Source organism: Squalius cephalus (assembly GCF_949319135.1).
Source record: "Squalius cephalus genome assembly, chromosome: 5".
Lineage (NCBI taxonomy): Eukaryota > Metazoa > Chordata > Actinopteri > Cypriniformes > Leuciscidae > Squalius > Squalius cephalus.
Genome location: NC_137126.1, coordinates 10,299,539 through 10,326,066, shown reverse-complemented (window position 1 = coordinate 10,326,066; position 26,528 = coordinate 10,299,539). Strand labels below are relative to the sequence as shown.

At 37.5% G+C, this 26,528-nt stretch overlaps 1 protein-coding gene and 1 long non-coding RNA gene across 14 annotated transcripts in view; both read right to left on the bottom strand.

The window, feature by feature from the left end:
* The window catches only part of pisd (phosphatidylserine decarboxylase), a 43,412-nt gene that overhangs the window by 6,443 nt on the left and 10,441 nt on the right, over nucleotides 1–26,528 (bottom strand). The window contains exons 3-7 of one of the 13 annotated variants that reach the window (XM_079872027.1): nucleotides 23,638–23,792; nucleotides 12,390–12,845; nucleotides 6,136–6,301; nucleotides 793–1,029; nucleotides 168–306 (exon numbers count right to left, since the gene is read on the bottom strand). In XM_079872027.1, coding sequence (XP_079728153.1) covers nucleotides 168–306; nucleotides 793–1,029; nucleotides 6,136–6,301; nucleotides 12,390–12,583 — 736 coding nt within the window. In that variant the 5' untranslated portion in view covers nucleotides 12,584–12,845; nucleotides 23,638–23,792. Of the gene's footprint in view, nucleotides 1–167; nucleotides 307–792; nucleotides 1,030–6,135; nucleotides 6,302–12,389; nucleotides 12,849–13,836; nucleotides 13,977–23,637; nucleotides 23,793–26,528 lie in introns of those variants that run through there. The other 12 variants (XM_079872026.1, XM_079872025.1, XM_079872020.1 and 9 more) reach the window with 12 other exon arrangements.
* Nucleotides 12,785–13,668, bottom strand: LOC307158979. Its single transcript, XR_013821320.1, has 2 exons — nucleotides 13,589–13,668; nucleotides 12,785–12,841 (listed from the first exon to the last, which is right to left on the bottom strand). It is a non-coding gene; the product is annotated as an uncharacterized lncRNA (long non-coding RNA).

Sequence of the window (26,528 nt, the reverse complement as noted above, 5' to 3'; positions counted from 1 at the left end):
TCATACTATGTGTATTGGGCATAAGCCATGTTTACAATCTAAAAATGATTTGGTTGCTCAGAAAACCTTGTATCCAAATTCTCTAGTGTTAACAAGATCCAAAATCAAAGGACTTTTGACCTAGTAGGATATGTTTCTGGATCAATGACAAATTTATTGAAACTTACTTCTGTTAGCTGTTAAACTCTCCGTCCAGGTGCGCGGCCCGAGGAACGTTTCCAGAGAGTAGGTCACTCCCTTCACCTGCTCTACCTCACAGTTCTTCACACGCCCAAAATGAAGGATCTTGCCATCAGCCGGACTGATCTGTGGAGCAAATGGTCATTCATTGTGTTAATATGTTGTCTGTATTAAAAACTGACATGATTAGCTTGAAATAAACTTTAGATTAAGCATGCAATTATTTCAAACCCAGTAACAAACATAGGCAACAGGAAATGATGTAACATTCCAGGGCTACCGTAGAAAAAAAAAAAAATTACCACTTTCAGTAAAATGTTTCAATCTACTCAGGTTTCCTGCTATACTGCCAGCAATGTAGCTCCTTTTTAAAATGAAATTTCATATTCTTTAAAAAATTGTAAATACTATACAAAAAACATACAATGTTTAGATCCTTTATTGGTTAAAGCCAATGTTAACTTGCAGGTCACTGAACCTAAACTATCACACAGAGCGTGAAATGAAAATTCAATGCGCATGCGTATCTCTTCTCCTGTGTTTGCATATGAATGAAAGTGAATGGAAATTCAAAGAATGCCTCTTTTTCTACAGTTACAAACCCAGACTTACCACGCAGTGCGAGTCGCACACTGGCCGGACCTGAGGTTTGAGTTTGCGCCTAAAAAACTCGCCCAGGTTTCTGTAGTGCTGTAAATCCTCCACGGCCGCTTCCTTCATGTTGACTCCAAAAGTCCATATATACAATCTGAAGATAGGTTTCCGTAACCAAGTGGGCAGGTCCACCTGGTTCAAGCGACCCCAGGCTCTGGAGAGCAGTCGTGTGGGTATGGACTTGTAGATTGTAACCTACACCCAAGAGACACAAGGGTTTGAAGACATGCTCAAGTATCTTTATAAAACACAACAGCAAACGTTCACAGAGAGGAACGCAAGCACACTTAAAGTGCCCCTAATATGCTTTTTAAAACATTACCTTTCATGCAGTGTGTAAATATAGGTGTTTGTGAATGTTAAAGGTCTGCAAAGTTTTAAAGATCAAAGTGCACAACAAATAAAGTTATTGTATTCTAAAAGAAAGAATTGATTCTGAACTGCCAAAACGAGTCATCATATGACAACCCTACGTAGGTTTGTATCAAATTTACATAATTCCAGCCTATGGTCCTCATTGGCTGCCCGCAAAGACATCTACTTTGACCCGCCCTCAAACACTATAGTTGTATTTGAGGCCTGGAAGAGTTTAGTTTGCATTGTTTTCATGACAAGACGACGCTGTTTTCGGCGCTGTGAAAGCAAATCCTTTTTTTCACCCTTTTCAAACCCTTTTTCACGAGGACTCTGGCTCAAACTAGTATGGTAAAACTAACACCATCATTATGGTTCATATTACTGTGTATGCAAGTGCTGAGGAAGCCTCCAGAGCTTAAATGCAGATGTAATGTGCCTTTCGTTTCAGACCAATTTTGTTAAACCAATCACAACAGACTAAGCCATCTGACCAATCAGAGCAGACTAAGCTCTTGTAAAGGAGGGGTTTAAAGAGACTGGATCCTTGATTGAACCATTTCAGACACTGAGAAAAGAGGTGATGCTGCAATGTATATTATGAGAAAATTAAAGTGTTTTTTGACCTTGAATGCATGTAAACCTGTTGAAGGAGACCTTTAAAACAAAATTAGAAACCTTTATAATAGCATAGTAGGGGCACTTTAATGATCGCCACTGTGTTTCTTCATGCATCATTTGACAACAGAATGCTTTATTATCAGAAGTCCAATATCTCATATCTGATTTTGAGTGGAAAATATTTGTAATGAAACAAAATTTTGGCAACTGAAAATATTCCTGTCACATAATTTGACCTTTTCATGACAAGGCAAGGTTAGTTCAGAAAGCAAAATGTTGCGACTCCCCCAAAATAATGATATTTATGAATAATAAAAATGCTTTTTACCTTGTAATATACATTTAAAAAATTATTTTGACAATAATGATACGAATGTGTACACTCAATTTTAATGCAGGTGAGCATCTAAAGTGTTTTAAAACCTGTTGTATAAAGTCGAGCAGCTGCATGTGGCAGTGCACCACGTGCTCCAGTGTTTGGATTCTTAGAGTGTTTAGATCAGTGCATCTCACTGATCATTATTGATGTGGGCAAGAAGGGATCCTAGATCAGTACTACAGATAGTACAGAGGCTGATGTATGACAGGAGCTGGCCTGGGTGTTCAGTGTAAGTGGATTACTGTAGTTAGCTTCAATCCCAGCTGACAGACAGGAAGCTAAATGCGGACTCTTGGAGTCTTTCAGGGTGTTGGGTAGATGATAGTTATAGGTTTAACAAGCAGGAAGTTAAGGATGAGCAATGTTGCCTGACCTAGAAAAGGCTCTTTATCCACAAAGAGTGTCATTTTACTTTCTCACATTTTGAAACAGAAAATAAATATTATGCCAAGATTGATACGTTTATAGTAAGCTCTTCCAAAAATTAACAATCAAATACTTTTTAAAATAAAAAGAATTCAAATTAAGAACTCATGGTGTGTTCAAGTCCTCCTGGGAAGTTCATATTTACGAGTTGGGAAGTGGTGTTTATTACGTCAGGTGCGTTTAAGTCACTTTCGACAGAGCAAGGTCATGGCGGTGTACATTCTCTTATTAACTACACAAAAAAACTATGAACAAAGAATGTGTATCAGGTGTGTTTGCGTAATGCATTTAATTAATTTAGGAAGCCAATGTAAACTTTATTGGTACATAATATATTATATTGTATATTACAATGCTATCATATTTTGTGCAGGCACTTTAGCGTATTTTGTTGTAAATAAAAATGCCTGACAATGTCACTGCTAAATAACTAAGTACTGTGGAGTACAGATCAGGACTCAAATGAAATCCCGAGCTTCCCACTGGTTTTTACAACTTTGTGGATGCGTTCATGTACATTCAACTCAAAAATATGATCAAGTCAAGTCATCTTCATTTATATAGCGCTTTTAACAATGTAGATTGTTCCAAAGCGGCTTTACATTGATAATAGGAAATTAAAGTAACAGAGATTGTTTTGGCTTTAGCAGCTCTAGAATAAAGTTATTGTCCAGCTAAAGTTAGTTTTGATTGATTCACTTCCGTCGCAACGATCATTAGTTATTAACTTAGGGGCCGCTAACACAACACCGTTTTAACAGAAAACTCTTAAGTTCTTTCTGCGCAAACTTTCAAAAACGCAAACCTGTGAGAACGCTGATGGCGTGCACATGTGTATTACGAGTTCAGTCAATAGGTATGCACGTTTAAATATATATGTGCACAGGCGTGTAGTCCTTCCCTACAAACCAACACTCAACAAACTACTTGTCTGGCCTTAAAATGTATAATACATCATTTTTAATCGCTTCCGCATAGCCACGCGAACCAGAATTATCCCGACAACGCTTTATCTGTAGAGAGGTAAAGGGAGGGGAGGGAGGCCTTCACAGGGGAGAGACTAGTTGACACTTCAGGACTGCGTTGTCGTCGCGTCCAGGTGTAGGTCCTTCATCATGATCTTACCAACATGACTTAAACGCACCATTATATACTGGGCCATAAAACGGTATAGGTATTTATCGACGGTACACCATTGTTTATCAGTATGGAGCATCAGTCGGTGCCGATCTTGATCAAGCGACACTAGGCACATTTCCATTACAGATTTGCCCAAAACGTTTGCATTTTTTTTCCTAAATGTCGACAAAAAACTATTGCGAAATGACGGCGTTTCCATTAACCGATGTTATGTGACTAAAACTTAATTTTTTCCTCTCGCGATAAATCATTCCAAAAATCATGGCAACGGACGTTGGTAGGTTTATGTATATCCCAGCCACTGGACTGGCCATTATTATAAATCGAAGGAGACGCATGTGTGTTATCCAATCACTAATGGCAAGGAAAGACCCTTATACTTGAGAGCAGCACATATGAGGTGTTTCTGGGTGTTTCTCCCTCATATCTGCTTCAAGGTCTTGATTGTGGCATTTCTTTGAGGTTTAGAATCCATTATTCCTGTAATTCTTTTGTCTTTTATGAATTTAATAAAGAACTCTGTCTCGTATTCTGTCCAAACATACCGCGTCATCTACATCAGGTGACCTATAAATGCGCAAAAACTGTTTCCATTGCAGTTTTGCGAAATATTTATTTTTCGAATTGCCTGGAAAACCACCTCATGCGAGCGTAAAAACTTTTTTGCAATAAATGGGACATAAAGATGATATTTTTGTTTACATTTTATTTTTGCTTTTGACTGCTAAAACTAATATAATTTGTTGTTTGCCTTAATAATGTGGGGGAAAAAGTGATTTAAAATCAAACTTTTCTACTTGTCTTTAAAAAAAATGAAATAAATATATATTTATACATATACAGTGCTATGCATAAGTTTAGACACCCATGCTAAAGTTGACTAAAAAGAGGAATAAAAAATAATCTTTTGGAAACTGAACTTAATGCCTTAATTTAAAAAATTAGGAAAAATCCAACCTTTAAGGACACCAATTTTCTTTGTGAATGAATAATGTATCGTAAATAAATAAATGTTCTTCCTTAAAATACAGGGTGCATAAGTTTGGACACCCCTATGTTAAATTCCCATAGAGGCAGGCAGATTTTTATTTTTAAGTATTTTTAAAAAAAATTCTTTAGGATACTATGCATCCTGATAAAGTTCCCTTGGCCTTTGGAACTAAAATAGCCCCACATCATCACATAGCCTTCACCATACCTAGAGATTGGCATGGGGTACTTTCCATAAGATCATCTCTCAATGCAAATCAAACTAGCTATTAGGCTAACTGAAATAAAACCATGCCAATCTCTAGGTATGGTGAAGGCTATGTGATGATGTGGGGCTATTTTAATTCCAAAGGCCAAGGGAACTTTATCAGGATGCATAGTATCCTAAAAATTTTTTTTTTTTTTAAATACTTAAAAATAAAAATCTGCCTGCCTCTATGGGAATTTAACATAGGGGTGTCCAAACTTATGCACCCTGTATTTTAAGGAAGAACATTTATTTATTTACGATACATTATTCATTCACAAAGAAAATTGGTGTCCTTAAAGGTTGGATTTTTCCTAATTTTTTAAATTAAGGCATTAAGTTCAGTTTCCAAAAGATGATTTTTTTATTCCTCTTTTTAGTCAACTTTAGCATGGGTGTCTAAACTTATGCATAGCACTGTATATACACCATTGTCGGTAAAAAAAAAAAAAAATTCTCTCGATATAGTGCTCGATATTAAAATGCACGCGTCTCAAAGACGCCTGTAGCGCGCATTGCATCTCCAAAGAACCATTGATCAATTAACAAACAATTTTTTTTTCTATTTCTCTGTAACTTCTTGTCTGCCACTGGAGATATGGTATATGGTATGGTGCTTCTGAGCATCAGCATGGGCTGACTGGCAATTTTCTCGTGGGAACTGAACAATAGTGGTGTCAGAACCACCGTGGCACAGTGCCCTCGACCGGGTCTAGAGACAAAGTGTTCCTCAGTTCAGAGCTGCACCATGGGACAATGGCTCTTTTCACATTCAGTCCCAGTGGAGCTCAGCGGGTCCATATGCAAGTAGCCATCTGCTGATAGCAGCAGCTCTTTCTGCTGACCTTGCATCAGTTTTGAGGTTTAATTTCTTTGGGTTAAAAAACAGAGAGAACTGATCCCAGATCTAGGCCGTTATTCCGTAATGTTTCCAGTAATGCTTCCCATAATTACAGACATTACTATCACAGCATCATCAATAAGGTAATACCTGTTTTGCATAACAAAAACCCAAAAACCCATAATACATTGATTACACACTGATGGATGTCATTTATGTCTCTGGATAGTGAGATTTTGCACACTCAAACACACACACAACATCAGTCTGTGGGCTCTTTTTGATGTTTCCACCTGTACTTACTCTGCTTGTGGGCCTCCAGCCTACTTTGGCGAGAGGTTTGAGCGTTCCAAACGGAAGGATGTAGTAGAGGAAGGACAGAGGCCATGAGCGAAGGCGGACAGTAGGCCGGGACATGCAGCTCAGCTGGCCTAGTCGCCGCCGCAGGGCCAACTGTGGGAACTGCAACCTGCACAACACATTCATGATGCCAAAGTGTACAAAATACTCAAGACAGATAAAGAATAAAGGTGGAAATTAAAGACTTATGTCCAGATGATCTAAATGTTGTAGAGAAGGGGTGCCCAATGCTGGAGAACTACCTTTACTGCAGAGTTCAGTTCCAACTTGTTTGTAAGTATCAAGTATATCCTGAAGATCTTGATTAATTGGTTCAGGTGTAATTGAATAGATTTAGAGCTAAGCTTTGCATGCAGACCTTCAGGAACAGGATTGAGCACCCCTTGTTATACAGTGAATCTCATGAAACCTGTAATAGACATGTCTGGATAATATTCCACCCTAAAAAAATCGAGAAAGAAATAAGAATTGTGTAAATTTGGAAGGCTGATTCCAAATTTGGAAGTTCTATCTGACGACACTAATGACAGACAATTAAGTATATATTTCCTTATTTTTATATTTTAGTGTCATTAATAATAATGATTTTATTTTGCATTGAGGTAAAATATTATAAATATTACATAAATTTATTATGGCAATGACAATTGCATTTTTCAACAACATTCATTACCGTAACAATATAATATTATTATTAAAATTCAATTTAATATTACTTAAATATTGTTATTAAAATATTATGGTAATTACAAGTGTATCATTAAAGTAATACAATATAAAATTACTATTATTAAACTAAATATAAATATTTATTATGGTGGAAATTTATGCTTAATTGTCATTAAAATGTTGGTGCGTTTGTATAATTAAATAATTTTACTGCAGTAAAATTAATACTTTTTTGATAATGTTACTAAGACATTGGTAAAATAATGAGAATAACCACTGAGAACAACAGGAATTACAAAAAAAACTCGAAAGTAAAAAGTCGAATTGTATGGTAATGGGAAATTGACAGATTTGCAGATTTTATGAAAATGTCACACATATACATCTATTCCATTTTTGATGTTAGGGTAAAAATGTTACCTGAACATGTTTTCTTGAGATTCACTCTATAAAAACAGAACTGGGCTGCTCTATCAAGATGGTAGAAAGAAGGAAAGAAATATTTATATAACATACACACAGCCCACTCACACATACCAAAACGACTAAACACAAAGACTCCCATACAGAAGACAATAAACAGCAGAAGATAAATGCTAGAAAGATACTTGAGAAATGAAAGAGACAGAAATAGCAATTCTCCACTGTAAACGTAACCTCATGGTGGTTCACGCTGCCTCTCAACTACACTGGCCATATATGCCTTTCAGCTCAATTCCACTTACATCAGTCTAAGCAAAGGCTGCTTTCACCTGCTTATCATCTTTAGTCTCATTTAGGGTTTACCGTCACCTTCCTGTTACACTTGCTCTAGAAATGTTACGTGAGGAGAAATACTTGACCGAAGGTCTAGGCCAGTCCACATAATTTTCTTAAAGGGATAATGAACATTCCCCAAAATGAATATTCTGTCATCATTTACTCACCCTCATCATGCAATTCCAAATCTTTATGATCTTCTTCCTTCAGCAGAACAGAGTTATTTTGAAGAATGTTTCCGCTGTTTGAAAGTCAATGGGGTCCAATGTGATTTACAACCACATTGACTTTAATTGTGTGGACAATATATTTTTTTATTTAATCTTTTATGTTTTGCACAAGAAAAAAATCATACATGTTTGGAATGCCATGAGGATGAGATGATAATTTTCATCATTAAAAGGGCCACATTTTAATCAACATAAACCTACTTAACCAGCACGAACATGCATGGATTTTGTGGGTCACGCCGCCGAGTGGGACATTTGCACAGAACTACTGAAGCCGTGCGGGATATCCGCCAGTAATCTTTTTTGCGCTATTTTTAGGACTTATGCAGGCGGAAAACATTCCAGATCAACACAACTGTTGCTGACTGGAACAGCACATGCAAAAATGTTGCACCTCAATTCTGGTCCGGTTGATGCAACTCATCGTCTAGTTTGGCTATAACTGCTTGCTTTTCTTGAAAATGACCATAAGAGCTACTGCTTGAGTTCTGGCTAAAGTGATTAGCTTTAGTGTGTCAGTAAAGTGGGTCATATTTGGCCCTGAAAGTGATGACACAGCACCAGCGGGGTTGACATGGACTGACCAAGGCTGCAACTACAAGGGCTATCTATAGAATATAATACTGTGTCCACCCTAATCAGGATGAAAACTTGTTCTGACCTGTGGACAGAGAAGACTTAGCCATAGATGGCCTAACACAAACACTCAATGAGTCACCCGACTTTGGCAGCTATACTCGCAATTCAGCAAACAAGAACATCTTTACTTTGACCCTTTCGAAATTTACTATCCAGTAATCTCTGTTTGAGAGATCAACATTTGCATCGTGGTCAGGGTGAGTAATCAAGCAGTACAAACAAAACTACTAGGCTACTCAGTGTATTGATGAAAAGAACTACGGCAACACCAGCTCTTGCCAGGTTAGTACAGGTTCAGGGGGCAAAATTTTGTGTGCCTGGGCTACACAATCTGCCTTTACAATCATCAAGTACATTGACCTGTCGTGCGTCATCATAACAGCATCTGACATGTGGGCCTTTCCTACAGAGAGGTGTAAATTTTTATTGCTCTTACTATAAATAGACACTGCAACAGGCCATAACATCGGACCATACTCTGCAGACCAGTCTAGTCATGACTGGTATGAGCGAATGTAAATAGTAAAGCTCAAAGTCCCTTTTAAAAGTCAGTCAGACCACTTGGCGGCCATCTTGGTACTGGTGGCAAACAGCAACTTCAAGTCAAGTACAACTCCTATGTATTTGAAAGGGGAAGGACTGAAATCTCTGAAACTGTACAATTTAAAAAAATAATAATAATATCGTAATCATCAAGATACTAAAAAAATAAAAAAAATAAAAATCGTGCCTCTACCTATACTTTTACAAAACTCCAAAAACGTACCTATAGATACCTATTGTATCTATAGGTGTACTATTATTAGGTAATCGATAAATCAAGCCGTTTCAAGCCGTTCAGGCGCACTAGGGTGCAGCGCACACTTTGGCATATTGCAAAACTGAGCAAAAACATGTAATTAATAATCGATAATCTGCCCCGTAATCATAATCAGAACCTGCTCACTGCAGGTTCCAGCTGACACTAGTGGCAGTAAAAAAACAACAGCTTTTTTTACTGTTCAGACAAATTATGATTACTGGGGCAGATTATCGATTATTAAAAGACATGTTTTTGCTCAGTTCCTTACACAATGCTGTGTTATGACCTCAAAACACTAACCATAAGGTCGTGTGTCCACAACAGCTGGCTAAAAACGCTAGGCACTCTGCTGAAAACGCCTAGCTGTGAGCGCTTGAGAGTGTTTTTATCAGTTGAGATGCTTTGCTTGCTATGATACGGATTATCCGCGGAAGTGTTACTAGTATCTCATTTCACAGATAAATAGTTTCTGTATTGTTTCTATCTAAAAATGTCGATACAATGTAAAGTATTTGCTCTGGCTCTTGTTATAAAATATTTTGTTCCGTTATTATGCTGTTATTATGTCATCTGTTGACGTTGCTCAAGCAGAATGTGGCAGTTGGTCGGTGTGGTATTTGTTCCGCCCCTTCTCCACTGTGATTGGATGGTTGGGTAAAAAGTGACAGTGATGAGCACTGCGTTTTACCCAAAGTTGAACATTCTTCAACTCTCAGTGACCGGTATAAAACGCCAAGCGCTCGGCGCCTCGTTACACTCCTGGCGGCGCTCCCATTGAAAACAAGTGGAAATATACGCCAGCCATGTGAAAAAAACGCTTTGGTGGACACATAACCAACCTCATATGGCAATTCTGATGTAGTAAACTTTCGATGTGGAACACTCCGGTACTTTTTAAAAAAAATTTCATGTTCATCTGTTTCAGATCAAACTAAACATGCTCTTAGCACCACTATTTAGGCCCCGTCCACACTACTGCGTTTTAGTTTAAAAACGGAGACCTTTTGTTATGTTTGCACCTCCCGTCCACACTAAAACGGCAAAAACGGAGACCCAAAACGGAGAAGTTTAGAAACGCTGCCGACCCGTTTTTCGTTTTGAATCTCCGGAGGGCGTTTTAGTCTGGACGGGTCAAAACGAAGGACTTTAGAAACGATGACGAAGTAGAGGCTCACGCTCGGCTCTATGATTGGGTGTCATCAGTCATGGCGTATATCTTTGCTAGCAGCTGTTGTGCAAGTAAATTCTGCATTTTACAATGCTATAACTGCCTACATGCGCCGGAGGCAAGCTATTATTCGAGCGATCTGTGACAATTCCCGTGTGCAGCGGCGGTATCGACCGTACATGGAGCGTCGGTTTTGGGGTTAACCCGGGAAGAACCAGCGCATGGTGGGATAATTTTATCAATGAAGCTGTGTTTATTGCAATTCCAAATATTACATTTAATTTACAAATACTGTTACACCGTCACGCGCATGCCCAGTGTTGGTGAATGGTCACGTGATCCGCGTTTTCAGTCGTTTTAATGTGGACTGAGATCAATTCTAATACGCAGCTAAAACGCTGGTGTAGACAGAGATCATATTCTTTTTAATTCTCCGTTTCTAAACTAAAACGCAGCAGTGTGGACTTTAGAATAACTTAGACATTTAAAATAACTTTTTTTTTTTTTTTAAGTGTCGCGAAACATGCTAGAAGCAGTGTAACATTTTGCAGAAATGCCGTCACTGGCATGTTTCTCAATGGGTCTGGTAATATTGATATCGTATGTTGTGCTTCTTTAGCTCCAGTAATGCAAATAAAATGGTATTTTTTCCAGTTGATCAATTAAAGCTAATGCGCATTCAAATGTAAACAAACATGCAATTCTTCTATGATAAAGGCGATTGGCCCTTTCAACTGTGAGGCGTGACTACAGCCCATATATGGAATGCTATGAAGGGTCTCAATTTTAGGGGTTTGGTTAAATCAGTAGTTTAGTATAAGTATCAAGTATAAAACGTTAGCCTAACTCGTCCTGCACCTTTCAGGAATACATTTTTGCCTGAAAAAAAAAAAAAAAAAAAAAAAAAAAAGAAGATCTATAGCCTTGTACAGGAGGAACCCAAGCCAAAAATTTTCATAACACAATACAACAAAAAACCTGATAACATTAGTTTAACAGCTCCTCTGTGCAAATGTTGTTTCAATCCTATAACTACATTTGTATAAGAACGGCGCAAGTGCGTGGTGGTATAACCTTTTATGGTATAACACTAAACACTTTTAGCACTGTGCATTATGCAACCTCATTCTAGCGGATGGCAAATCCAGTTAATATGCCAAAGTGTGCGCTGCACCCTAGTGCGCCTGAACGACTTGAAACAATGATTGTTGGTTTTTACGAGAGCTCTCTCAGTCATCAGGTTATCATTCAAATGAATTTAGAGCGTTTCTACCCCTCCCCCAACCTGTCCAGTGCAGATGAATATGCATCAAAGAACCTTGCAGTTCACAGCTATTCACAGTGCATTACTCAAACTGCGGAGGATGTTTGAGAGGTGATGGCAGCCTGTAAAAAGACAACAAAGTCTTTGGATTCAGTCTTTCACACACTGTCTGTTCAACACAGCCCCCCTTGTTTTTTCATTGCAGGCACACATTGGCCAATCACTGGCTGAATATGAGCCTCCCTCTGCTCTACGCATCTTCGCTCACTCAAAGGGAACAGCATCTGCTCCAAGTAGAGCTCTGCAAACTATGCAGTTTGAATCGGACAGAGAGTGCTACCAACAGCCTAACGTTACGCCACAATTAGGCCAAACGCATTCGCATAGCTGGGATGGTGAAAGAGGGTCCCTTAAAGAGTCCTGTCACAATAACTCCCACTGCACACCGATCGTCCCTCCGCAGGGTGGCCGAGTTCGTGCGAGGTCTCCATAATCCCCTCTCGCTCGCCCACTTTCCAGCCTCGCATGATCCTTCAATTGTCCTCTCTCACTTCGAGTGCACTGTCAACAACCGCTCTAGATCTGACTGAATTCACCCATCATCCACACACATTACATTCTCAGCCTACACTATGTCCTAGCTTCTCACACACTCCTTGCCGGTACCTGAATCGGCTTCGGTTGCTGAGCTGAGACGGGCCCCCCGGGGGTCCAGGGCCTCCCGTGCCGTTGCCGTGTGCGGGCTCCCCTGTCGCTCCCGCCGAGGAGCCCGACAGGCGGAAACGCCGCACATCAACCCTGACTCTGTGGAGATTGTAGCAAGAGGGAGAGCTGTGCAAAGACCTGCAGCATCTCACCATTTCCCCGCAGTGCTCCGCACCGGCCCCTTTTGCTGCTGCTTCAGACTCCGCTGACACATGATCACTGTGGAGGGATTAGTACGTATGGCAGGCTTTAGCCCTCTCTCGCGCTCCCTCCGTTCGTTTGGCCCGGTGGTTTTCCGCTGCAAAGCTCAAAGACCGGCCCTCCCTGCTTGTCACGTGTAGGATGCTGGGCTGCGATTGGTCGGCCAGTGGATAGGTCCACCTTTTCCTCTAAGCTGCTGCTGAATTCAAGGCCTGGCTGCTGGGAAGGCGGCGATATGAAAAGGACAGGGAGAGGGAGGGGTTTGTAAACAGACAATCCTGTCAGCATGTTCTCAGTAGATCCTGAATTCTATCTCTGACCCCATCCCCCCATTTCTCTCCCTCCCCCTCTACCCCTCTCTCATCTTTTTCCTCAACTGAAGGATAAAGAGCAACAAGCTCCTGTCCTGACTGTTATAATAAACGCTTTCTCGGAATCATTTTCTCTACCGCATCAACACACCCTCAAAATACACATCATTAATTTAAATTTGCACTCATAAGATGATTTATTAATGTTCTATACAACATTTCAGTACAGTGACAGTAACAGTGGGTCTGAAACAGTAATTGCTACCATGAACCAATTTATATGAACTATATTATACTTATGCATGCATAACATATATTTTAATTATAAATGTGTGTGTAAGTAACACTTTATTTAATATTATTATCATCATTATCACCAATATCAATAATATTTTATTTTAGGACATTGGACCCTACACACAGTATTCCTCATTTTCATGTATTTTCACTGTGGAATATCTTTTTTTTGTCTTTCTTTAGTATTTCATACATTCTGTAAAGTTTCTGTAATAATTTCAGTCTATTTAAATTATTAAGTATTTTTGTTCCTTGACTAAATTAAAAATGTTATCAAATAAACAATAGGCTTTTGTTGCTGAATTACAGCATTAACATTCTTTTAAAGAAAAAAACCAGAAGTCAGCGCACTTGACTGCCTGCAAATCACATGAACGTGGGACTTCCTATAAAACAGGAAGTTATCCTTCCTGTCTCAACTGGTCTTTTGATCGGTACAAATGAAAATTCATGTATAAAAACCCTGAATGATCTCCCACTAGAAATAATTGTTGTATTTCTTTGCTTATTCAACCTAAAATAATTAACCTGAGGATGAAAGAATTCAAATTCAAGCCCACAATTCAAAACACAAAACCACTTAAATTAAAATGACTTACAAAAGGAAATCTTCACACTCACTTGTACAAAGTGACACAATAGGAAGTCTGTCGTTCTTCTCAAAGGACTATACTCCTCTCATTGTCTCGGTACTGGGATCCACACAGATATGGCAAGTGTGTGCTGTGATGTCATCACTAAATATTAACCAGACCAATGAGTGAAAGGGCTTACTTCCTATTTGATGACTGTCAAAGTGCCCATCCCACTCCATAAACACACAAATTACAAGCTGACAGTGAACTGCAGACAGCTAAAGGGTAAGTATTCAGGAGACAGAGAGAAATAAACATAAGACAACAACAAGTGCTCATGATTAAAGTCGTTGATTTTTGCCGTTAAACGGTATTACTTTTGGGACTCTTTGCAAGCAAGATAAACCCTTTTGGGTTTGTAAGGATATACTACATGCTGGAGTGGATAAAAAGCTTAAAATGGTAAAATAATAATGAAAATATTTATGTAAGACTTTAAATATATAATAAAAGTCTTCCATACTGTTTTTGGTCAAAAAAATTATAGTGTTAGTGCATCAAATTAGTAAGATTAAAGAGCATCAGAAATATATGATTTTATGTATATAATCAAAAAAATAATCAATTTAGTATTCTTATTTCCAATAAATAAATAAATAAATAAATAAATAAATAAAATATATAGACACACACACATATATATATATATATATATATATATATATATATATATATATACACATATACACACACACATACATATATATATATATATATATATACACACACACACACACATATACACATACATACATACACACACACGCAGCATAAGAGACTTAAATTCTTGTCAATCCGAAACCTTTGAACGCTTTAGTTTAGTTCATCGATTTAGCATTGCGACAAATGAGTATCATTATCAGAAAACTGCGCTTTATTGATTTATATTCTTACACCTCTAGGCAGAAAATATAACCAAGCAATTGTGTGTGTCTGAGAAGGTTCTTGAAAAATGGGCACACCCACACAAAGAGCGCGGGTATCACAAGCAGCGAGGCTTTCTGCAGCACTGTGCCTTATCTGTAAATCTGCAAATACAACAAACCCGCTAAACTGAAATCTGTCCACATCTATAAGGCGCAAGATAAGCAAAGAGTCATTGACTGAGCCTGTGAACGCCGATCATTCAGTGATCATTCAAGCCTTGCGTGTTTCAATGGTCTAGGCCAAATACATAAGCATGATATAGATACACACACACACACACACACAGTTAAATATGTCTGAAAATGTCAAAAGCACTGGCTATTTTTAAATAGCTAGAACACAATGAAATCACTCATAAGGGTTAAAAATGGCATTTTAGAACTTTTTGTTGTTATTGCCTGTTTTAGACACTGTATAAATAGTCCTGTCCTTCACAGCTTTGTTGCCCAACCCCCTTCCTTACAAGAATAAATCTCACTATTGTTTGTGAGGTACAAGTCTGCCATGGTGCTGAATACCCTTAGAAAACCAGTGCTTGGTCAATGCCAGGGCTAAATCTGCTGTGAATCATTTTAATAAACATATATATTGTGTTGGTCCTGCATACTTTTGCCTGTGCGTGTAACTGATGCAAAAATGTCCTCATGTCATGTTTAAAGTAAAAAAGAATCAAGCTTTTAGAGGTTGTGACAACTGACTTTATACCATTATAAGAGTTGTGTGTGCAAACAGCACTGTCCGGTGCCCGCAGAGACAGGTCATTAACGGGTCAGGCCAAACAGAAGCTCCACGTTGGAGGCTGATGTTTATCTGTTGTATAGGGCAGATAAAACGCTACATCACTCTAGGGAAAGCCTTCAAACAAAACCAGCCAATCAGACGCTAGTGACACTACTAGTAAATTTCAACAGACGCTCAGGTGATTTAGACACTCAAACAACCACATCAGCTGGCTGGTATTAAAGGCCACATCAGCTGGCTGGTATTAAAGGCCACAACAAATGAACACAACATTGTACCCGTCACGGATTGTCATTACATCAGAGAATATTTAATTAAAAACTTTAATAAACAATTTAAATAAATTCATATTATGAACTGATTATTTAAAGGGATACTTCACCTCTGGAAAGATGAATGTGTATTTAAAATTGGTCATTTATGTAGAAGAAATGTGAAGAAATTTTTTAATTTGGAGCTTTCTAGACTGAGAAAAGCCAGAAAATGTATTTTTGGCTTATGTGGATGAAAGACAACAACTCCCAGAATGCACTTGCTTCGCTGCCCTAGGAGGCCACGCCTACCGGTTAGAGAGCGCAGTTGAAAACAACAAGGCTAGGCTACCAGTGAGTCTCCGTGACGAGTCTGCCTGGGATTTCGAGATCGCCCAAAATGTCCGGGATTTGGCTTTTGCGTTCTACAGTCGCCATTCTTCATGTTTACTGTGGCGAGCAGGACGAGACTGAGGGGCGCGGGAGAACGGCGCGAGGCCGGTGGCGTCATTACTGAGATGCGCCGGTCTCGTATCTCTCACGGAGGTGCGGGAATTTTCTTAGCCATGTTAAAACGCACATCAACCGATCACTTGTTTAGCGTTTATGTTTAAACACTACATTCAGATTCACCGATCGGAATGAATTCAGTTAGATTGAAACAAGAGGTGTGCATGAAACAATGAATGGCGACCGCAGAAAGCAAAAGCTGAATCCCGGACATTTTGAACGATCTCGCCCGAAAAGGAGGATGGTAACCCCTACTACTCAGCTTTCTTCACAGAACAAGAGCCTGCAAGCTTAGCTTCCAAAGAAAGACGGCGGGTTGAACAAATGCGGAACAGCCCCTACTACTGGCTGTAGTCTTTAGCCTCTGGCCAGAAAATCCTCCGATGACGCAAAATGACGATTTTTGCGTCATTGGAGGATTTTTTCCAGACAAAAAATACATAAATCTCTCCTCTCAGGGGGATATGAGGGTGGAAAGCACGGTAATTCGAAAATACTACATGTTTTCTACTAATACAAAGCTTAATGCTAAATCCTGAAGTATCCCTTTAAGTATTAATTTAATGTGATCAAAAGTATGATCATCTTTAAATTAGTTTGATTAGCACCGGATAAGAAAAAAAAAAAGACAACTTTTTCAAATGAATGCTTTTTGTTAAGATTATTTAAATAAATTAACCATAACCCTATACCGCCAACTGTATGTATATATATATTATCCACACATTTTTAAGGTCTCTAAATTATCAACATGATCAAAACTTTGCAAAAAAAAGAAAAAAAGTTTACAATCTAGGCTACTACCTGCCTTTTGTTGTCTGATTGATAGTTTATACTTTTTTAGGAAGTAAAAGGCCTTTTTATTATAATTGTATAGGTCGGGGTACATGACGTGTCTTGTGAAAACTAGCAACTTAGGTTAACTTTAAATAAAGTGGCAACTAATATTTATATATTTATATTAGTACTGTTTTACTGTTATAAACTTCTCACTGATTTTGATTTACATTACAAGCTATCAAAATTTCATATTACTTTTTTGGCCATATAAATATCAGCAACTGCACCAATATGAATTTTCTCAGTTTGGGCCTCTGAATAAGATAGAACCGTTTTTGACAAACTCCTATATTATACTATACGAACCATTTAAGCCTGATGATGCTCAACAAAAAACACATTTTTGTTTTTTTTCACACAAACTTTTTTTATAATTTAGTCTAAAGGTTAAATAAACAGTTCCATTTTATCAGGCTTAAATAACCTTACACAAGCAACAGATTTTTGGCTTGCCAAATGAAACGCACTGCCAAACTCTTGATCACCATAACAGCTTGACATCTTCAGCGGTGTCACACTGACACTTTGAGCCAGGTTTGAATGTTCGCACACGGTGTATTTATCAGTAACACCACAATCAAAACAGAGCGGTGGAAAAACATTTTGTCTGCATCTTAGTTTACACTTGGCCACTTTTTCCTTGATCCAATAGCAGTCCTATTATGAAAAGACTGGATGTTCAAGCAAAATACACTCCTCCCAAATAAACAAACAAACTTTTTTGATTTTGAGAGTGTTACATCCGCTTTTGTGAAGTGAACTGTTGAATTAAAGATTGGATTTATATATACACACTGCAGAAAGAAACATTTATGCGATTGAAATACCAATCAAAACCAGTCATGCTTGCTGACTAAGGTAGACACCCAACTTAATATATGATTATTTACCATTCGAATCTAACCATTTCATTTCATTTCATTTCATTTATTATACAGGAATATTTAAAAGCAACAATTAAAGGTGGGGTAGGTAGGAATTGTCTAAAAAACTTATTTTTCAAATTTGTTTAAATTTTATATATATATATATCAATACATAATTAAAATGTAAGTACTCTGAAAAAGAAAGTATAAAAGTCGAGTGTATGTAGACCTCTCACGACTGTTTTAAAGACAGCTCATTATTTCCATTCACTCCACCCTCTCCCTTCTGGGCTCCTTCCAAAGCCACGCCCACAAAACACATGAACGCGCGACTCCGACCGCTGAGCTGGAAGACGCGAGAGGAAGGAGCGCAGTGCATGTAGTGACATCATGTCAGAATCACATGTAATAAAAAAATCTAACTTTATCATTATGAATATAAACAAATAAGATGTATTTTAGTACTCACTATCAAGCTAGCATATCGATATTGGTAAAGTTTAAAATATATATTTTTTGATTCGCTAACGAGCTAGTTATAACTATAAGGCAAAGCTAAAAACAGGTTGCATTGATACACGTTTTTCCATTTCCATTAGTTACACTGTGATGAAGATGAATTTCGTGTAAGATTCATAACATATATGGTGTTCTGCATGTAAGTGTTTCCATGATGAAAGCATTGTTGACTCTGATGAGGACTACACTCCGGAGACAAGTACCGCATCGTCAGCTCGAGGACAACTAGCTGTTAAACATGTATTTTGTTATGTAAAGTTAAATTTTGCACAATTCAACACGACAGCTATCATCTTGAGCTAGGCCTATTGATTATTTATCGTCTCTACTATGGCTCGCTAAGTAATGTTATGTTAGCTATATTAGGCAGCTACGTGTGCTAGTGATACATGCTTCATGAAAACATAAACAAAAAAAAAATTTATAATCAAATTACAAAAAGAAAGATTACCTGTCCAACAGAAATAAAGCCATCAAGGAGTCACTTTTCAGCCCCTTGAGGTCCCTCAGTTCTCGCCATCGCTGGAAAGCCACACCGATATTGACTTGCGTTTTATTTCTGTTTATCCAAAGACTTTTTGTTCATTGCCTTTTCTAGTACTGTCTTCTTTTTTTTGCCTTGTTTGCCTTCGCTAACTGCATATGCCGGTAATGTGAATTTTGAATGCTCTTTCTCTGCCATTAATTTGCTATTCCTAGGTTCCGTGCCTCTTGAACTCCTCAAATCAAACGGGTACGCGCATGTGGGCAGATCCTGTAGCAACAGGGTGGTTGCCATGGTTGCGAGAGAGAGTGACAGTCGCCTAAGCCAATCCTTTGTTTCGTCCCGAATGGAAATAATGAGCTGTGTTTAATGCAGATTAAACAGTCTAGAGTCACTCGATTTTTATACTCTTTTTTTCAGAGTACTTACATTTTAATTATGTATTGATATATAAAGAAAGTTTAAACAAATTTGGAAAAAAGTTTTTTAGACAAATCCTACCTACCCCACCGTTAAGTTACAATTAACGGGCCTGACTCAGTTTAAAAACTGGTTTACAGCAGGTTCCTGTTCTGCAGCAACATAGAACAATGATCACAATTTCGGCACATTTACACAAGACATTGTTATTGACTAACCAAATACAAACAAATAAAACATTAAACACAGAAAAACAAGACTAAAAACAATACATGAAAAATCAGTGCGTACAAATATGACTATCAAGAAGAAACAATTTATATGACTTTTTGAAATATGTAATGGATGATAGTGTTCGAATGTGATAGGGAATGTCATTCCAAATTTTAGTAAAAATATAGAAAAAGGATTTCTGACCGTAGTTATTTTTGTATGGGGGAACTGGAATGAGTGCCTGTGAGACTGACCTAGTGAAGCGCAGTGGTCTCACATTGTGTGTCGGAAGAAGAACTAAGTGCTGGTGAAGAGCTATTTTGGATCTGAAAATAAAATGCAATAGCATGACTATTTACGTAGTTCTGGAAAGTCAAAGCATTTGTGCGTGTGAGCGCACTGCAGTGATGAGACCACTTTGGTAGATTACTGTGGATCTTAAGTGCTCGGTAATATAGTCGTGCTATTGGTTCAGTAATGTCCTTAGTGGTTAACGACCAGATTGGAATACAGTAGGACATTGTTGAGAACACAATGGCATGCAAGTAGGTTTCAGAAAATGAAAAGGAAAGATATGATCTAATCTTATTATACACAGAGTTTCTGATTCAACTTTTTTGTTAATTTAGAAATGTGCTCCCGATATGTAAGGTGTGAATCAAGTAGCACACCAAGGTAGTTGTAAGTTTTTGTGACGACAAGATCTTGATTTGCAATAGTAATAAAATCAGTAAAAGAAATACTTTTTTCTCGGTAAATGAAAATACATACATTCAGTTTTCTTTACATTGATGGTCAGATGGTTCTTTTTCAACCAATCATGTATGAGGTGAAGATCAGATGATAGTTTGGAATTTATGACATTAGGATTTGCATCAGAGAGAAAAATCACAGTATCATCAGCGTACAGTAGACATTTTGAGTGTTTACACACTCGAGGGAAATCATTGATATATAAGAGAAAAAGTAAGGGTCCAAGAATGCTGCCTTGTGGAACACCCATGTCACAAACTAAAGGTTGGGATATGACATGATTAATTTTGACAATCTGCGACCTGTTCGTCAAATAAGAAGAGAGCATTTCTATCACAGATGGAGAGTGAAGTTCAAATGAGTGAAGTTTGTTTAACAAGATCTGGTGGTTCACTGTGTCGAAGGCTTTACGGAAATCAATAAAAATAGCACCAGTAATGTGACCTTTGTTAAGAGCGTTACGTATTTGTTCAGTGAAGAGTAGTAACGTCGACATGGTTGATCTCTTAGCACGAAAACCGTGTTGACCGTCACTGAGCCAGTTATTAGTTTCAAGGTAAGAAGTTAGCTGGTTATGCAAGACTTTTTCCAGCAACTTAGACATTGCTGGAAGTATTGCAATAGGTCTGTAATTTGAAACAAGGGTGTGATCATCAGATTTAAAAATTGGAGTAATTTGTGCTGTTTTCCAGTTTGTAGGAAAGATAGAAAGCCTGATACAAAGATTGGTTAAATGCATAAAGAGAGGTACATATTTCCGACTCACATACAAGGCCACTCCGCCGCCGGTCTTGCTAATGCGGTCTTTACGGTACAATTCATAATTTTCAATTGAAAGAAAAGAATCCGGAATATTAGGAGTTAACCATGACTCAGAGATTGCCATTACATGTGCTTTCGACTGCGCAAGCAAGATTTTAAATTCGTCTAGTTTGGGAACAAGGCTTCGGGTGTTTAAATGGCAAATTTTAAAGCCTGTGATGCTACCGAGTTTACTTAAATTAGTTGGACTTTTTCTTAGATGGGGTCTTCTTCTAAGTCAGCCAGTTAACTTCATTAACAGATGGCTCTTATGAACCGGTTATTTTTGGTGAGTCAAACACACAGCACAAGCCCAATTCACAAACAAATGGACTGTTTTTCCATTATTTATGTATTTGCATAGTATTATTTTACACAACGCTTCTCATTTTTGAGAAAGAGCTTGAGTTTGTTGCCCAGCCCTGTTTGTTTGAACCGCGAGAGGCGTCAAAGCTTACGCTACTCCTACAACATACATCGTCAAGTTTTACTCTTTTGGCGCAAGTCGACTTGCGCAGGCCGTCTGCCGGAAGCTAGTTATTTTAGTCGATAAAGTTTTAAATATGGATATTTTTCTTACACGAACGCATCGCTTCACTTCACTTCAGAAGGCCTTTATTACCCCCCGGAGCCGTGTGGAGCACTTTTATGATGGATAGATGCGCTTTATAGACTTCAAAACATAAACGGCCATTCACTGCCATTATAAAGTTTGGAAGAGCCAGGACATTTTTTTATATAACTCAGATTGTATTCGTCAGAAAGAAGAATGTCATATACACCTAGGATGACTTGAGGGTGAGTAAATCATGGGCTAATTTTCACTTTTGAGGGAACTAACCCTTTAATATAATATTCTAATATTGATCTAGCTAACTGCAGTGCAACAAGTGTCTCATAGCATCCAAGCGAACGCACAGAGTAACGTTAACATAACTGTCAACACACTCAAATGTATTTTGATATGATTGTTTTGACCAAGTAAAACAGCGCAGCCACAATTTTAATTTGTCAAATAAAGTGATCTTCATGAGTAGTTATTCAGGACTTGCAGATGTTTTATTAGAATGAAATAAAATAATGTGATTTTAAGTGATCAAACGTAACTAACAAAGTTGAAGTTCAAGGAAGGAGGCGGATGATTAATGTAACTAATCATAAAATAAACTAAATGAAAGGAGCGGCAGCGGCCGACTGTGGCATTTGAGCATAATAAAAGCTCCGTAGCTCCTCAGTTTTGACTCGAGACCAGTGATTCGCACATGTGTCTGTCATTAGCATTCACTCCCACAGCTCTCGGCACAGCCCTGCTTCATATTACAGTAACAGTAGTAAAACATTATCTCATCCATGAACATGATTTCTGCCTGAGTCCCGTAGGATTGCTTTCCATCGGCTGTGGAGATGAAGACGACAATTCCCATGATTCCACGCTCATTCACAGCGTCATCAAGCTACACCTTTGTTATTGTTTTGAAAAAGTGACATCTAGCATACTGGGCATTTAGCTCTCAGTGCTTTGATATTTGACCGTTCATTTCAAAAGTTTTTGTTAATAAACTCTTCTATAAAGAGCTCAGACACATTTACAATGTGTTGTTGATGTATTTAATTATAGTATATATGCAGTATAGATGATATGGGCTACGTAGTATATATGATTGAATGCTCATTTCTTTGGTGTTGCCACCCCTCACAGTCCTCACGCCACCCCATTAATAGTTTTCTAGATCCACACCGGCTTTTACATAATCTTCCGTTAGTGAAAAACTGTTGATTTAATTACCTTGAAGAAAACTGAAAAACCTTTGTCTCAAAATAGTCAATTTTATCGATTCTCATTCGCTACATAAATCTACAACATTTAAAAACATTAAATATTCACAGAATCAACTTTGCGTTACTGTCCGCGATCAAGGATCAGCCAAATTTCCATGTGCATGTCAAACGTGGTTGTTAAGAAAAGTGATGAGGTGAATTGTGCCATCTTGTTGTTTAAAAGGAAAATAAAGTCAAATGCGCCTTTTACCCCAGTGCACGCGCACACATACACATACACACACAAACAAACACACACAAACACACACACACACACACACACTTTTGAACATGGGCTCCACAGAGTATCTCAGTATCCAGAGACATTGAAGACATTTAACAGGTTATTCCATCAGTGTCCCAACTTAATTAAAAACAGGACAAAAACTGAGAAAAATGGCTTTAGGGTTGAAAGAATTTTGAATGATTGGGCACCAGTTTTCAGTTTCAGTAAACTTGAAAGATTTGCATACTATATAGTTCATGGCACACAACCTCCTGCGCCGAAATTAGAATGTGGGAAAGAGGTTATGGAAATGGCAGACAACAAATTTTCAATGGCAACAGTTTTTATTTGGGAATTTTACACATAATGAATAATGTGCTCTGAGTTTGACCTTACCTGAACTCCATTGGCAATCCGTGGTGGCACTTCAATGCCCAGCTTTTCCAGCTGCCGATCTTTGTATCGCCCATACTGGTCGTATCCTGCATAGCCCCCGCCTGTAGCTATAAGAAGAGGAAGAGGCCGTACACGGGCCTGTAGTCCAGGAAAACCTAAAAATGGAAATTAATACTTTTTTTCAGCAAAGAAACATTAAATTGATCAAAAGTGAAAGTAAAGACTTTTACAATGTTACACAAAAGTATATTTCAACTAAATGCTGTTCTTTTGAACTTTTTTATTCGTCAAAGACCCCTTAAAATATGTATCACAGATTCTACAAAAATATTAAGCAGCATCACAACTGTTTTTAACATGGATAATAAAACGACATTTTTCTTGAGCAGCAAAACAGCATAGTAGAATGATTTCTAAAGAACGATGTGATGCTTTGCCATCACAGGAATAAGTTTCATTTGAAAATATATTAAAATAGAAAACAGTTATTTTAAACTGTAATAATATTTTACAATATTACATTTTTTTACAGTATTCATAGCAAATGAATGAAGCATCAGAGACTTAAAAAGAATTGCCAACCCAAAACTTTGAACACTAGTGAATAATTATAAAACAAAAATCCATCATTAAAATGTATTCATTAGGTTCATTTAGAGATCAATTGCAAATATTCAGAAGAAAGACATTGTTCAAACAAAACCATGCCTGGGGGTTTGCCAAAGCATTGTCTAACTAGACAGGTTCCATATATTGTGTTTTACACACAAACACACTTTGGCTAGCTGCCAAAGTAAAATCTCATTTTCATTTAGCCTAACTTGATCAATTTCAATAATTCAACAAAAAAAAAAACAATAATGACAAATAAACAAAAACAATGCAGCAGTGCCCATCCCCTTTTTCATACTTCCAGAAGTATTGTTCCATTCATTTTCCAATATGGATTTTAAAATAGTCTTTGTTAAAGTGTTATAAGCCATGAACCAAGCCAATCAGCAACGAGGTGAAATATAAAACTACTCGTTTACAAATGTTGATATGTATAAAACCACGTATTTTAAGTCAAATGTACAAACATTTCAGTATTTTGAGAGCATCACCATTACATCATTCACAGTGCTTCATGGGAGTAGCGCGTTGCTTTTTTGACTCTCTGATCAGTGTCATTTTCTGTACAGCATCATGGGTATTGGGTAATGCAGTTTTTCACCAGGAATTCCACTGTAAACATGATTATTTTAAAAATAGCTGAAATAATGCAGGCTGACGGCTTCAGCGGAAGCAAATACCATGGATTAACAACCTTGTATCTCACAGTAGGTCTGTCTTTAAAGATTTAATTTTAACAGAAAAGCAAGCATACTGTGTGTGGGATTTGGTATGGAAGAAAGCACGCAAAGAGCACACCATTTATAATCACTAAAAAGCGGTCACTCATTTTAGCTCATCGCTCTCTCACAAAGTTCTGTCATAATAAATGAAGCTGACTGCACAATCTTTCATTTACACAATGTTTGTTTGTTATAATGAACAGAATCCACTCAATCACCGCTCAAAACATGACAAATAGAGTCCTCCCTCAAAATCGAGTCTCTTTCAACTATCAGTTAATGATTGTACTTACGAAAAATATTAATTTAGAATATGCACAGCTTACTATTATAGTGCATAATAAAACACATTGAAACAATTTATTTCACTTGATAAACTGTCTTATTAATAATAATAAAAGCCTATTAAGTGAATAATTAAACAACTGCATTTTTATATAACTGAAATATTTAGACATTTATCACTTAATTTAACAATTACATTAAAGATAATCGTGAATACATGTAGGGTAAGTGCAAACGAGTCTATAAGCTAAGCTATCGGGATAATCGGGTATCTGTAAGCTATGCTAGTACATAAGCTAACTAATACAGACATTAATGGTCATTATAACAGTGCAAAAACAGCATTCATCATAATGTGATTTTGTAGGAAATGATGCAGGCGCTAAAGAGAGTACCTATTAAAAGTAATTTGAGCCAATGGGATTGCTTGGGGTCCTGACAGAGACCTGATTTTGAGGGAGGACCTGATTTGTAGTTTTTGTTCAGTGCTAACTTTAATACCTCTGATTGGCCATTGCGTTCAAGAAATCAACATGTTTATGGTTGGCTACACTGTGTAACGCTGCAAAAGTTGTACATTTCTTTTTCTTTCTTTCTCTTTCTTTCTTTCTTTCTTTCTTTCTTTCTTTCTTTCTTTCTTTCTTTCTTTCTTTCTTTCTTTCTTTCTTTCTTTCTTTCTTTCTTAATGGCAGGTGGCATACTAGAAAGTACATTACTGCCACCTACTGGGAACTGAATCAAAGACTTTTCCTCTATACCCTTTTCTCTCCCTCCAAGACACTTCAGGGTCCAAGCCACACTAGCGCTGCATGTTCAGTTCCTCTAGTGAAGCTCAGATCCTAAATTCTTTTATACAGATTAGTTTTTATTAGATATTCTATCAATATTGATATTTTACTACCATTATCAGGACTTACAGTAGTCAACATTTGAAGTGGATCAAAAAAGTTCATCAAAGTTGTCCTAAGACAAGAACGGGTATTGTTCAAAATGTATGTATAACTTTGATGAAAGGTTTTGATCCACTTCAAATGTTGACTAATGTATAATACTCTTCAGAATTGATACTTCTTTCTTAATTCCCTAGATAATTTATTTCTCTCATTTGAATATTTCTTGCAATGCATAATTAGGCTACATATTCTACTGTTTCTCTAGTCCCACACCCATCGCAAAAACCTGTTGGGTGTTTTAATATTATATACATAGTATTATTCAGCCCTGTATGGCTTATGCTGGAAATAGCACATTATCCTTTCCTTTCCCCTCCTG